General features: G+C 44.6%; 1 protein-coding gene across 4 annotated transcripts in view; it reads left to right on the top strand.

The window, feature by feature from the left end:
• LOC139369016 (filamin A, alpha (actin binding protein 280)) overlaps positions 1-13,913 on the top strand; it is a 74,257-nt gene that overhangs the window by 21,445 nt on the left and 38,899 nt on the right. For all 4 annotated transcript variants that reach the window (XM_071108589.1, XM_071108591.1, XM_071108588.1 and 1 more), the window contains exons 3-10: positions 5,799-6,050; positions 6,219-6,316; positions 6,724-6,871; positions 6,974-7,092; positions 11,131-11,208; positions 11,453-11,615; positions 12,191-12,391; positions 12,975-13,112. In XM_071108589.1, coding sequence (XP_070964690.1) covers positions 5,799-6,050; positions 6,219-6,316; positions 6,724-6,871; positions 6,974-7,092; positions 11,131-11,208; positions 11,453-11,615; positions 12,191-12,391; positions 12,975-13,112 — 1,197 coding nt within the window. The remainder of the gene's footprint in view (positions 1-5,798; positions 6,051-6,218; positions 6,317-6,723; positions 6,872-6,973; positions 7,093-11,130; positions 11,209-11,452; positions 11,616-12,190; positions 12,392-12,974; positions 13,113-13,913) is intronic.

Raw genomic sequence — 13,913 nt, 5'->3', positions numbered from 1 at the left:
TTCCTCGGCGTACACATCAATGACAAATGACATTTTCAATGGTCCACCCACACAGTGTGGTGATTTCATTGGTCCTCAACACGCAGCACTTCATTCAGGATAAATGGAGTTATCCCTGAGTTGGCCTGCCCCGGAGCAGGTTAGTTCTGAATGCAGGATAAATGGCGTTATCCCTGAGTTAGGCTGCCCTGGAGCAGGTTAGTTCTGAATGCAGGATAAATGGCGTTATCCCTGAGTTAGCCTGCCCTGGAGCAGGTTAGTTCTGAATGCAGGATAAATGGCGTTATCCCTGAGTTAGGCTGCCCTGGAGCAGGTTAGTTCTGAATGCAGGATAAATGGCGTTATCCCTGAGTTAGGCTGCCCTGGAGCAGGTTAGTTCTGAATGCAGGATAAATGGCGTTATCCCTGAGTTAGGCTGCCCCGGAGCAGGTTAGTTCTGAAGGATTCGTTGCCATAGAAATGTACCTGGCTAAAAGGTGAGCCACATTTCGTGAAATCAGAGTTGACCAAAGTTACATGGCGAACTCCTCGAACCTATAGGGCTCTGATAGTTAATTGCACTCCCCTGGTCTCCCAGGTCTGCATTAGGCCCTGATTGGAAGGAGAGGATGAAAAGCAGAACTATTTTGGCCGTCCAGGACCAATGTTGAACAGCCCTGTGTCTGCTGGAGCTGTGTGGTGGGTGTAGATGTAGTTGGGGCCTAGTGGAGCTCATGAGGAATCTGTGCCAACAAGCCCATTGTTACTATACAGCATGATGCATTGTTGAGAAACATGTCCTTTCATTCTTTGTCTTCCATTGGTTGTATGACACAGCTCTAACCCAATGCGCTAGGCCAGAAGCCCACATGACTTTGTTTTTGTGCCGGGGTCGTCGTTCCCTTAGAGTGGTGCACAATCAGTGCTGCTAATTCTGGTAGCACCCTGCTAGCTTTAGTGGGGAGATGAACCGGGACCCAAAATGAACACTCCAACTTCATGACCAATGCTAGGATCTTATTGGTTGAAGCCATGTAGCACAGACCACTCTCTCTCAGCCAATCAGAGCCAGGCTCTTTGAGCTGTAAAACGTCCCCATTCTTCCCACTTTCCTCCTCCATCGTCTGTCTGTAATGTGAGCCCTGGTAGGAATGGGTGGAGAGGAGAGGGGGAGGAGAGGAATGGGTGGGCGGATAGCAGGCAGTTTGGGTCTTTCCTTTTAAGGCAAAAAACAAGAAGGAACTTTTCCAAGGGAGGGAGGGAGTGGAAGAAGCAGAAAGTGCAAAAGGAAGTGCAGCTAGCTGTTGTAGTGCTGCCTGCGTGTTCGAGGATAGGAGTTAAGCCAACTGTTACCCCAGAGTTAGTCAGGTTTGGGTTGTGACTCATGTACGCTCACACCGACAATACTACAGGAACAAACATTTGACCAACTGGGGACATTTTGTTAGTCCCCACAAGGTCAAATGCGATTTCTAGACGGTTAAGGTTAGAATTAGGAGTTTGTTTTCAGGTTAGGTTTGGGGTTAGGGAAAATTAGGAATTTGAAATGGGAATAGATTGTGTCCCCAGATGGTTAGTTATACGTGTGTGTCAGTGATAAGGCCAGTGTGGAATGTCTCATTTCCTCTGGGTGTTCTGTCTGGGAGCTGTGGTCACTGCGACCCCACCCACCCCTTTCCTCCTCCCCAGTCATGACTCGGCTGTGTTTTATCACAGTTTTTTTTAGAACATTAGCAAAAACACCAAAACCACACTTTTGCAGGCCAAACAATGGCACAAAATGCATACCATGACGTTTTCTATAGATGTCCAACCATTTGGGATAATTTGAATAACTCGCTAACCGACAGTGAATGGGGAGGCTAACCAAAGATTATAGATATACTAAGAAGATACACAGGTCTCCAGCCTAACAATGGGAACGGTTGTCCACACAGCGGCACGGCGGGCTTCCTAGCTCCCGCCTATCCTTCCTTCGGATTGGTGGATACAGGTCATTATTGTAATCCTTTTTTGAAAATTCGATGAGGGTTGTTGCCATCAACCGCCTGTATTAAATGGAGATACTAGTAGCCTTATGCCATGAATATGCATAGCAATCTCGTGACCACTCCGATAGTGTTTTTTTTCTTCTCAAGTTTCCGGGATGTCGTAATTGCTGTATATCAGTACACTCGTAACAAGTTAAGCATTATGAAACTTCTATTCGATAAAATAGCATGTAGAAAATAAGCACTATATATATATTTTTAAACCAAATTTAACACTCCTTGCTTGGTGGGCGACACAAAATAATGCCACCTGCTGGTGGGGGGGGATAGATTTTTCAACTGAGTTGGGCCTCTCTTCCACTCTGGGCTAACTAGCTAACAGACAGTGAATGGGGAATGCTAACAGACAGTGAATGGGGAATGCTAACAGACAGTGAATGGGGAATGCTAACAGACAGTGAATGGGGAATGCTAACTGGCGAATTGACAAAAAAACATGTATTTCTTATCTGTTCCATAATTTTCCTTCAATTTGCTCGAGGCTGAATGCATTCCCCCTCAGGAGACTGAAAATATTTGGCATGGGTCCTCAGATCCTCAAAAGGTTTTACAGCTGCACCATCGCGAGCATCCTGACAGGTTGCATCACTGCCTGGTATGGCAACTGCTCGGCCTCCGACCGCAAGGCACTACAGAAGGTAGTGCAGTGTGTATGGCCCAATGCATCACCAGGTCCAAGCTTTCTGCCATCCAAGACCTCTTTACCAGGTGTGTTGGCGGAAGGCCCTAAATTGTCAGACTCCAGCCACCCTAGTCATAGACTGTTCTCTCTGTTACTTTACTGCAAGCGGTACCGGAGCGCCAAGTCTAGATCCAAGAAGCTTCTAAACAGCTAGCCGTAAGACTCCTGAACATCTAGTCAAATGGCTACCCAGACTGCGTTGCCCCACCCCCCCCCCCCCCCTCTACGCTGCTGCTACTCTGTTATTATCTATGCATAATAGCTCTACCTACATGTACATATTACCTTAATTACCTCGACACCGGTGCCCCCGCACATTGACTCTGTACCTGTAGCCCTGCTACTGTTATTTACCTCCTTTATACAATAATAGCCGATCTGCATTCACTCAACTGTGAATGGTCCTGGCGCTATCAAAAAACAAAAGTGTTAAATGAAGCCAGTTGCGATTTGGCTTCACACCTATCGCATCAAAACACAACTGTCATTGAACTGTTGTATTGAGAGGTATTTGGACTTGTGGTTTGACTTAATTCTCCATACTGGCCAATGACTATAACGGTGATTCTGATACAACCTTTCATTCATACATTGTGCCTCTGGCCTGAGAGGATGAAAGTTAAATATGTAGAAGGCTAATGTTAACTAGCTGTCTAATCGTTGCCCATGAAATGAAGCTTAGCGAGCAAGTATTTTAGTCGGGTAGCCTAGGACGACAACAACTAAAGCATGAAGAGAGAGGAGGATGGCATTTCTCTACAAGTAGAGTGAGTCAACATGTTTATTCTACCTGCACGCACACCGAAATTAGAACCATGAATAGCCACATGATATTTACCTTGCTTTGATTGGACTAAATAATAGTTTTTGATATCATTTAGTTGTCACTATATTAGACTAAGCAGAGGAGATTTGATGATGTTGGAATAGTGGAGGCAGCTCCTGTTTCCTTAACTCTCCGGTGTAGTAAATCAAGAGTTAGTCTGAATGTGTGAAACCTTTCCTTTGACCATGCTGTAGGACATCTATCTGTTACATGCAATATGCTTTATGGACTTAACTAGACAAGGTTGCTCTTTGGTTTTGTGATGAACCACAGGTGTGGTTGAATTTATTCTGCCACTGCCTTATTGTCTCAGCCTTTAGGCCTGTATATCACTGTCTTATTGTCTCAGCCTTTAGGCCTGTATATCACGGTGTCTTGTTATCGTCTCAGCCTTTAGGCCTGTATATCACGGTGTCTTGTTATCGTCTCAGCCTTTAGGCCTGTATATCACGGTGTCAAGGCATATGAACTAACAGGTGATAGAGCAAACAACATGTTGTACTATGGCTTTTTTTCTGGCTTTGCTTCCCCAGTGATTTTTATCCACGCACTGTTACTGAACACAGTCAATAGGGAGGTGAACTAGCTAACGGACAGTGACTGGGGGGGGGCTAGCTAACGGCCAGTGACTGGGGGGGGGGCTAGCAAACGGAGAGTGACTGGGGGGGGGCTAGCTAACAAACAGTGACTGGGGGGGGGGCTAGCTAACGGACAGTGACTGGGGGGGGGGGCTAGCTAACGGACAGTGACTGGGGGGGGGGGCTAGCTAACGGACAGTGACTGGGGGGGGGGGCTAGCTAACGGACAGTGACTGGGGGGGGGGGCTAGCTAACGGACAGTGACTGGGGGGGGGGGCTAGCTAACGGACAGTGACTGGGGGGGGGCTAGCTAACGGACAGTGACTGGGGGGGGCTAGCTAACGGACAGTGACTGGGGGGGGCTAGCTAACGGACAGTGACTGGGGGGGGGGGCTTGCTAACGGACAGTGACTGGGGGGGGGGGCTAGCTAACGGACAGTGACTGGGGGGGGGGCTAGCTAACGGACAGTGACTGGGGGGGGGGGCTAGCTAACGGACAGTGACTGGGGGGGTGGGGCTAGCTAACGGACAGTGACTGGGGGGGTGGGGCTAGCTAACGGACAGTGACTGGGGGGGTGGGGCTAGCTAACGGACAGTGACTGGGAGGGCTATTCAGAATTGATCATATTCCTCCAGCAGAAATGGCTTTCATGTACTTGTTATTTGTGCATTTCACCCTTTTTGGTTGTAAGGCTTTTACGACTGTCCTGCTTAATCTAATGTTGGTGTCATACTAGCAAATCAACTGCATTGTACTTAAATCTTCTTAATTAAACTTCAACCAGTAAAATGGCTCTTTGGCTAGCTTTGCTTCCAGTCCATGTCAATGAGCGTTAGCATTCTAGCTAACAATTCCTGAATTCAAAATTGTTATTTTGCAACATTCACAACCAAATATGATCTTCGACTGTTTGCGCAATATTCAAAACAACATTGTAAGCCTATGAACTGTAAAAGGATTCCAGGAGGATTCCACTCATGTTTTCTGGCTTTCTGTGTCAGACACGCACCGACACAACAAAAGGAGGATTCTTGTCTCCTGGATTGTGTTGCCTCAGCATTCCTCCAGCAAGCACCAGCGTGTGAGGAGCGCCAACACATCTTTATCGAGTTAGAACTCAGGCTGTGCCTTCTCCCTGTCCTGGGGGCTTGTTTTTATCACACCACCCTTAGGACCCGATGAGCAATTACCCCAATCCTGTGTGTGCGTGAAGACGTGTGTGGACTGGTCTGTGGTTACATCACTCTTGCGCTGATCTCCCAGTCACCAATTCGACCCCCACCCTCTACAGCTCTTCTCCAACAATCCTAATCCAACTTTACTACTCCAATCCTAATCCAACCCCACCCTCGCTACAGCTATACTCCAATCCTAATGCTTTGCTTTATCTTGGCCAGGTCACAGTTGTAAATGAGAATTTGTTCTCAACCGGCCTACCTGGTTAAATAAAGGCGAAATAAAAAATCCTCATTGAACCCCACCCTCTACAGCTCTATACTCTAATCCAACCCCACTCTCTACAGCTCTTCTCCAATCCTAATCCAACCCCACTCTCTACAGCTCTTCTCCAATCCTAATCCAACCCCACCCTCTACAGCTCTACCCCCCCCCCCCTCCAGCTCTACCCCCCCCCTCCCTTATCCTAGATCTGCATATTCATATATTACTGTCTCTCCTCCAGACTCCAAGGCCATAGTGGATGGTAACCTGAAGCTGATCCTTGGCATGGTGTGGACTCTGATCCTCCACTATTCCATCTCCATGCCCATGTGGGACGAGGAGGAGGAGGGGGGTGACGGCCAGCAGAAGACCCCGAAACAGAGACTTCTGGGATGGATCCAGAACAAGCTACCAGAGATCCCCATCCACAACTTCAGCAGAGACTGGCAGAGTGGCAGAGCACTGGGGGCACTGGTCGACAGCTGTGCTCCGGGTAAGTCAGGGGTTAAAGGTCGGCGGGTAGGGGGAGAGTGGGGGGGTGTAGATAGATGGGTAGTCTCAAGGGCCTTGTTTCAAAGACCCAGTAAGCATTGTCTTTTTTTAAATATATTTATTTTTTATAGTTGTGTGTTTCTAAGTTTTAAATAACGTTTTGTTATAGGCCTGTGTCCTGATTGGGACCAGTGGGACCAGACTAAACCAGTGGACAATGCCCGTGAGGCCATGCAACAGGCTGATGACTGGCTGGGTATCCCTCAGGTACACGAGCTACGCTAACCATCACATTGGTCTCTGGAATCATGCTACCATCATAATTATTACAGAGCTGTGATGCTGTCTGTAGGTGACACGGCGTACAGTTAGCTTCATGGCGTTAGCCTAGTATTTGTGTGCAGTGCTGAGTTGTCATGTGGGCAGGGCTTTCGTGCGAGGTTGGCAGATCTGGAGACCTTGGTAGCGTGCTGTCAGTTATCTCTGTGGTTGGTGTTTCCTCCCACAGTGGGCCAGTTCTCAGAACAACACTCTTTCTCTGTCTCTGTGGCTCTGTGAGTGCGTGTGGGTGCTTTGTGCAGCTTGCGATCGTCTGAGGTAGTGGTTAAGGTCTACATTAAATCACGCTACCCTCTGCTGTGTGTGTCTAAACAGTGTGCCATCTGGTTTCCTAGGTGATAACCCCAGAGGAGATCGTTGACCCTAATGTAGATGAACATTCCGTGATGACATACCTGTCCCAGTTCCCCAAGTCCAAACTGAAGCCTGGCGCACCCCTCCGCCCCAAACTGAACCCCAAGAAGGCCCGCGCATACGGACCAGGTACACACTAACAAATGTTTTCCTGTCTCTCTCACACACACACACACCTAAATGTTTTCCTCAGCCTCTCACCTCTTTTGCTCTTGCTCTCGTTCTCTCCAGGTATAGAGCCAGTAGGTAACGTTGTGATGAAGAAGGCGGTGTTTACAGTGGAGACCATCAGTGCTGGGATGGGAGAGGTGCTGGTGTATGTAGAGGACCCTGCCGGACACAAAGAGGAGGTACACACACACACACACACACACACACACACACACACACCGCATATACAGTTGAAGTCGGAAGTTGATATGCACTTAGGTTGGAGTCATTAACTCAGTTTTTCAACCACTCCACAAATTTCTTGTTAACAAACTATAGTTTTGGTAAGTCAGGTAGGACATCTACTGTGTGCATGACACAAGTAATTTTTCCAACAATTGTTTAGACAGATTATTTCATTTTATAATTCAATGTATCAATATTCCAGTGAGTCAGATGTTTACATACACTAAGTTGACTGTGCCTTCAAACAGCTTGGAAAATTCCAGAAAATTATGTCATGGCTTTAGAAGCTTTTGATAGGCTAATTGACATAATTTTAATCAATTGGAGGTGTACCTGTGGATTTATTTCAAGACCTACCTTCAAACTCAGTGCCTCTTTGTTTGACATGGGAAAATCAAAAGAAATCAGCCAAGACTTCAGAAAATAAATTGTAGACCTCCACAAGTCTGGTTCATCCTTGGGAGCAATTTCCAAATGCCTGACTGTACCACATTCATCTGTACAACCAATAGTACACAAGTATAAACACCATGGGACCACGCAGCCGTCACACCGCTCAGGAAGGAGACGCATTCTGTCTCCTAGAGATGAACGTACTTTGGTGCGAAAAGTGCCAATCAATCCCAGAACAACAGCAAAGGAACTTGTGAAGATGCTGGAGGAAACAGGTCCAAAAGTATCTATATCCACAGTACAACGAGTCCTATATCGACATAACCTGAAAGGTCTCTCAGCAAGGAAGTAGCCATTGCTATAAAATCGCCATTAGAAGCCAGACTATGGTTTGCAACTGCACATGGGGATAAAGAGATGTCCTTTGGTCTAATGAAACAAAAATGGAACTGTGGTCATAATGACCATTTTTTTTATTTTTGTATGAAAAAGTGGGATGCTTGCAAGCTGAAGAACACCATCCCAACCGTGAAGCACGGGGGTGGCAGCATCATTTTGTGGGGGTGCTTTGCTGCAGAAGGGACTGGTGCACTTCACAAAATAGATGGCATCATGAGGTGGTAAAATGATGTGGATATATTGAAGCTTGGTTGCAAATGGGTCTTCCACATGGACAATGACCCCACATGGACAATGACCCCATGTATACTTCCAAAGTTGTGGCAAAATGGCTCAAGAACAACAAAGTCAAGGTATTGGAGTGGCCATCACAAAGCCCTGACCTCAATCCTACAGAGAATTTGTGGGCAGAACTGAAAAAGCTTGTGTGAGCAAGGAGGCCTACAAACCTGACTCAGTTACACCAGCTCTGTCAGGAGGAATGGCCAAAATTCACCCACCTTAATGTGGGAAGCTTGTGGAATGCTACCGGAAACGTGTGACCCAAGTTAAACATTTTAAAGGCAATGCTACCAAATACTAATTTCATGTATTTAAACTTTTGACCCACTGGAAATATGATGAAATAAATTAAATCTGAAATAAATAATTCTCTATTCTGACATTATTTTTTTTAAATAAAGTGGTGAGCCTAACTGACCTAAAACAGGGAATTCTTACTAGGATTAAATGTCAGGAATTGTGAAACTGAGTTTAAATGTATTTGGCTAAGGTGCATGTAAACTTCTGACTTATAAAAATAAAGCCAACTGGATGGAATATGGGGAAAAATGCACCAAATTATAAAAATAAAAAAATTCAACATAGAAATGCTGCCAAATTATTTACAGAAACTTGTTACAAATGATGGCGTTACCCATGATTCACCAAAGTACTTTAAGGATATGTTTTCATTTCAGTCTCTAACTGAAGTTAATTGTAAGGATTTTCTTTTCTATTATTATTAATAATATGTTCAGAGACTCATTTGAAGGCCAAATTACAGAGGGGGAACTTCTTAATGCAATTAAAGCCTTTACGCCTGGGAAAACCCCAAGGCTGGATGGCATACCAGTGGAGGTATACCAAAACTTTTTTGATGTACTCAGAGGACCGTTCTTAGCGTGTTGTAACCACTCTGTAAATGGTCGATTATCGGACACTCTGCAAGAAGGTTTCATTTTTACTGAAACAGGATACAAGTTAAAACAATTGTAGGACCCTTTTCAGTGTTGTGATGCAAAATGTATAGCGTATAGAATTTTAAAAGGTATTGTCGGATATTATTTATCCTAGTCAGACGACAGGTTTTTTACAATACATTGGAGAAAATATAACAAGTACTGGAAACAATAGAACACTGAAATATCTGGGAAACCAGGCCTGGTATTCATAGCTGATTTTGAAAAGGCCTTTGAGGAAGTAAGACTGGAATTTATATACAATGCCTGGAATATTTAAATTTTGGAAACTCCCTTATACAATGGGTTAAAGTTATGTATAGTAACCCCAGGTGTAAAATAGTCAATGGCTACTTAAAGTTTTAAACTGTCAAGAGGAGTAGAACAAGGTTGTCCACTATCGGCATATCTATTTATTATGGCCATTGAAAATTTAGCTGTGAAAATCAGATCCAACAATAATTTCAATGGATTCCACAGCCTCCTAGAGGATCTAGGTACTTTTTCTAACCTCTCTGGATTGAAACCATATTATATACGTATTGGATCACAAAAAAATGCAACTTGTACATTATAGGGTAGTTTACCAATAAAATGGTCTGTTTGGGATGTGGACAGACTCGGTATACAAATCCCAAAAGAAATTATCACTCAAAAAAATATAAAGTTAGCAAAAATAGGTAAGATCTTACTACCATGGAAAGGAAAATACCTGTCTATTTGTGGAAAAATCACCCTGGCTAACTCTTTAGTCGGTTCACAATTTACCTATTTGCTGATGGTCTTGCCTATACCTAGCGAACAGTAATTTAAATTGCGAGAAATTACATTTTATTTGGAGCGGCAAGCCAGACACAATTTAAATGCCTTATTTATATAATGAATATGAATTCGGGGTGCAGAAATTAAAATATTAGACCTCTCACTAAAGGCTTCAGTCGTACAAAAGTGAAACTTAAATCTGAACCTCTTCTATAGCAAATTAGGGTGAGACATTCTTACTATGTTCAAGAAAGGCCTTTTTCCCTTTATTCAGACTACAACCTCTCCCTTTATTCAGACTACAACCTCTCCCTTTATTCAGACTACAACCTCTCCCTTTATTCAGACTACAACCTCTCCCTTTATTCAGACTACAACCTCTCCCTTTATTCAGACTACAACCTCTCCCTTTATTCAGACTACAACCTCTCCCTTTATTCAGACTACAACCTCTCCCTTTATTCAGACTACAACCTCTCCCTTTATTCAGACTACAACCTCTCACTTTCAGTTATTTAAAGGAAATCCCCAAAATCGCTGTTTTTAAACGTCATAGAAAGTTGGTTGCAGTTTCAATATAATCCACCAGAAAGACAGAATAAATAATATAACAAATATTGTGATTAAACTCAAATATAATACAATTAAATTTGTTAAAAAAAGGTATAGCTGTATAGCTCTCGGTGTCTCAATTAAATTTAAGCATTTGAAGTAGATAATATTTTGTTTTTTAACAGTAAACATTACTCAAGTTCCAAAGGAATGAAAACATTTCAAATGTCATGTCTATATACAGTGTTGTAATATGTGCAAATAGTTAAAGTACAAAAGGGAAAATAAATGCATGTATTTACAATGGTGCTTAATCTTCCCTGGTTGTCCTTTTCTTGTGGCAACAGGTCACAAATCTTGCTGCTGTGGTATTTCACTCAGTAGAAGTTTATCAAAATTGGGTTTGTTTTCAAATTCTTTGTAGGTCTGTGTAATCTGAGGTGAATATGTGTCTCTATGGTCAGTCATTTGCCAGGAGGTTAGGAACCGCAGCTCAGTTTCCACCTCATTTTGTAGGCTGTGTGCACATAGCCAGTCTTCTCCTGAGAGCCAGGCGATGGCTTTATGGAAGGTTTGGGAATTGCATACTGTTAGGTGGTTGAAATGTAATGTCTCTTTTCTGGATTTTGATAATTAGCGGGTGTCTCTCTCTATCCTCCCCGTCAGGCCAAGGTGACAGCCAACAACGATAAGAATCGTACCTACTCAGTCTTCTACATTCCTAAAGTCACTGGGATGCACAAGGTAAGCCTAAACGAACCCTACTTCATCCTAGGTAATGGTGCTCAGTAATGTTAGGTGACATGTTTTTCTGACCAGGTGACGGTGCTGTTTGGTAACTGTGTTATCAGGTGACGGTGCTGTTTGGTAACTCTGTGTTTTACTAGGTGACGGTGCTGTTTGGTAACTCTGTGTTTTACTAGGTGACGGTGCTGTTTGGTAACTTACTAGGTGACGGTGCTGTTTGGTAACTCTGTGTTTTTACCAGGTGACGGTGCTGTTTGCGGGGCTACACATCAATAAGTCTCCTTATGAGGTGGATGTGGGGATGGCTCAGGGAGACAGCAGTAAAGCTACAGCACAGGGACCTGGACTAGAACCTGCCGGGAACATCGCCAATAAGACCACATACTTTGATGTCTACACCGCAGGTACACTCTGTTTTCTCTCCACAGCCATTTTAAAATCACCATGGGTCTCTTTCTGACATCCCTGAGTAGTTTCCATCCTCTCAGGCAGCTCCGTTAGAAAGGACAACTGTATTTTTGTTGTGGTTTAAAAAAAGAAGGGGGGTTTTAGATGCACAAATACCCCCCCAAAATGCTAACCTTCCCTGTTATTGTAATGGTGATGACTAGTAGTTTAGGAACAGTGGCAGTTAACCCACTGTTGCTAGGCCATCATTGTAAATAAGAATTAGCTCTTAACTGACTTGCCGAGTTAAATACAATTAAATGAGACAATACATTACTACTTTAATACACACAAGTGAATTTGTCTCAATACTTTTGCTCCCCTAAAGTGGGGGACTATGTACAAGAAGTGCTGTAATTCCTAAACGGTTCACCCGATATGTATGACAATGCATCAAATGAAAGCTGACAGTCTGTATTTTAACCCCATTGTTAAACTTTTGGAGTATTGAGCCAAAAAGAGTGCTTCTCATTCCCATCATTACGGAGGACGCAGTCTATTGGTATGATGCTAAAGCTGCCCCTGTCTCCAGGTGCTGGTGTGGGAGAGGTGGAGGTGGTGATCATGGACCCAGCGGGTAAGAAGGACGTGGTGGTGTGTCAAATAGAGGATAAGGGCAACAGTTCGTACCGCTGCACCTACAAACCCACCCTGGAGGGGGCCCACACCATCTACGTTACCTTCGCCGGAGGGCAGATCAGCAAGAGCCCCTTCACTGTTAACATAGGAGAGGGTGAGACAGACTGAGGGAAATGAGGCAGAGTGTCTGACTTTACTTTGTCTGGTTCTGTTATTCTGGTTCTGTTTCTGCTGTTCTGTTTCGTTGGTTCTGTTTCTTGCTTTGTTATTCTGGTTCTGTTTTGTTGGTTCTGTTTCTTGCTTTGTTATTCTGGTTCTGTTTCTTGCTCTGTTATTCTGGTTCTGTTTCTTGCTCTGTTATTCTGTTTGTCACTACTTTTATATTCTAACTGCTTCGTTCTCTCTCTATGGAAGGATGGAGGGAGCTGGTATCTCTTCTCTCTCTGGAGCAGCTTCTTCCTTCTACTGTCCTGTCACTTCCTGGGATCTCTCTTGGGTGCTAGACTCGGTGTGTGTCTCATACTATTCATTGTGACTCATCCTTTTTCATAGACTGGTGTGTCATCTCTCTCTAAACCTCCAAACCCAGACTGACCCAGTGTCTACACACACACACACACACACACACACATGCGCATGTGACTCAGCCGGTCCTTATTTAGCAGTTCCCCTGGGGGTTAATGTCATCCATTCAAACTATAGACTGTGTTCACCTCTAACCCTCCTCCCTCCCCCAGCTTGTAACCCCAGCTTGGTTCGGGCTAAGGGGCGTGGTCTGCAGCCCAAAGGCCTCAGGGTGAAGGAGACGGCTGACTTCAGAGTCTTCACTAAAGGAGCTGGGACTGGAGAACTCAAAGTCACCATCAAGGGCCCCAGTGAGTCAACTACCCAGCAGCCTATATATTTAATAAACTACACTACCCAGCAGCCTTAGTTTCATAAACTATGCCAACGAGCATCTATTAATAATATATGTATTCTCATGAAAAAAAAGAAACGTCCTTTCACTGTCAACTGTTTATTTTCAGAAAAATTAACATGTGTAAATATTTGTATGAACATAAGATTCAACAACTGAGACAAACTGAACAAGTTCCACAGACATGTGACTAAATGGAATAATGTGTCCCTGAACAAAGGGGGGGTCAAAAGTAACAGTCAGTATCTGGTGTGGCCACCAGCTGCATTAAGTACTGCAGTGTATCTCCTCATGAACTGCACCAGATTTGCCAGTTCTTATTATGAGATGTTACCCCAGTCTTCCACCAAGGCATCTGCAAGTTCCCGGACATTTCTGGGGTGAATGGCCCTAGCCCTCACCCTCTGATCCAACAGGTCCCAGACGTGCTCAATGGGATTGAGATCCAGGCTCTGCTGGCCATGGCAGAACACTGACAGGAAATCTTGCAGGAAATCACACACAGAACGAGCAGTATGGCTGGTGGCATTGTCATGCTGGAGGGTCATGTCAGAATGAGCCTGCAGGGAAGGGTACCACATGAGGGAGGAGGAGCTCAGTCTGATGATGCTGTGACACACCGCCCCAGACCATGACGGACCCTCCACCTCCAAATCGATCCCGCTCCAGAGTACAGGCCTCGGTGTAACACTCATTCCTTTGACGATAAACGCGATTCTGACCATTTCCCTGGTGAGACAACCGTGACTCGTCAGTG

This window comes from Oncorhynchus clarkii, chromosome 16 (genome assembly GCF_045791955.1).
Source record: "Oncorhynchus clarkii lewisi isolate Uvic-CL-2024 chromosome 16, UVic_Ocla_1.0, whole genome shotgun sequence".
Lineage (NCBI taxonomy): Eukaryota > Metazoa > Chordata > Actinopteri > Salmoniformes > Salmonidae > Oncorhynchus > Oncorhynchus clarkii.
This window is presented reverse-complemented; position numbering and strand designations above follow the sequence as displayed.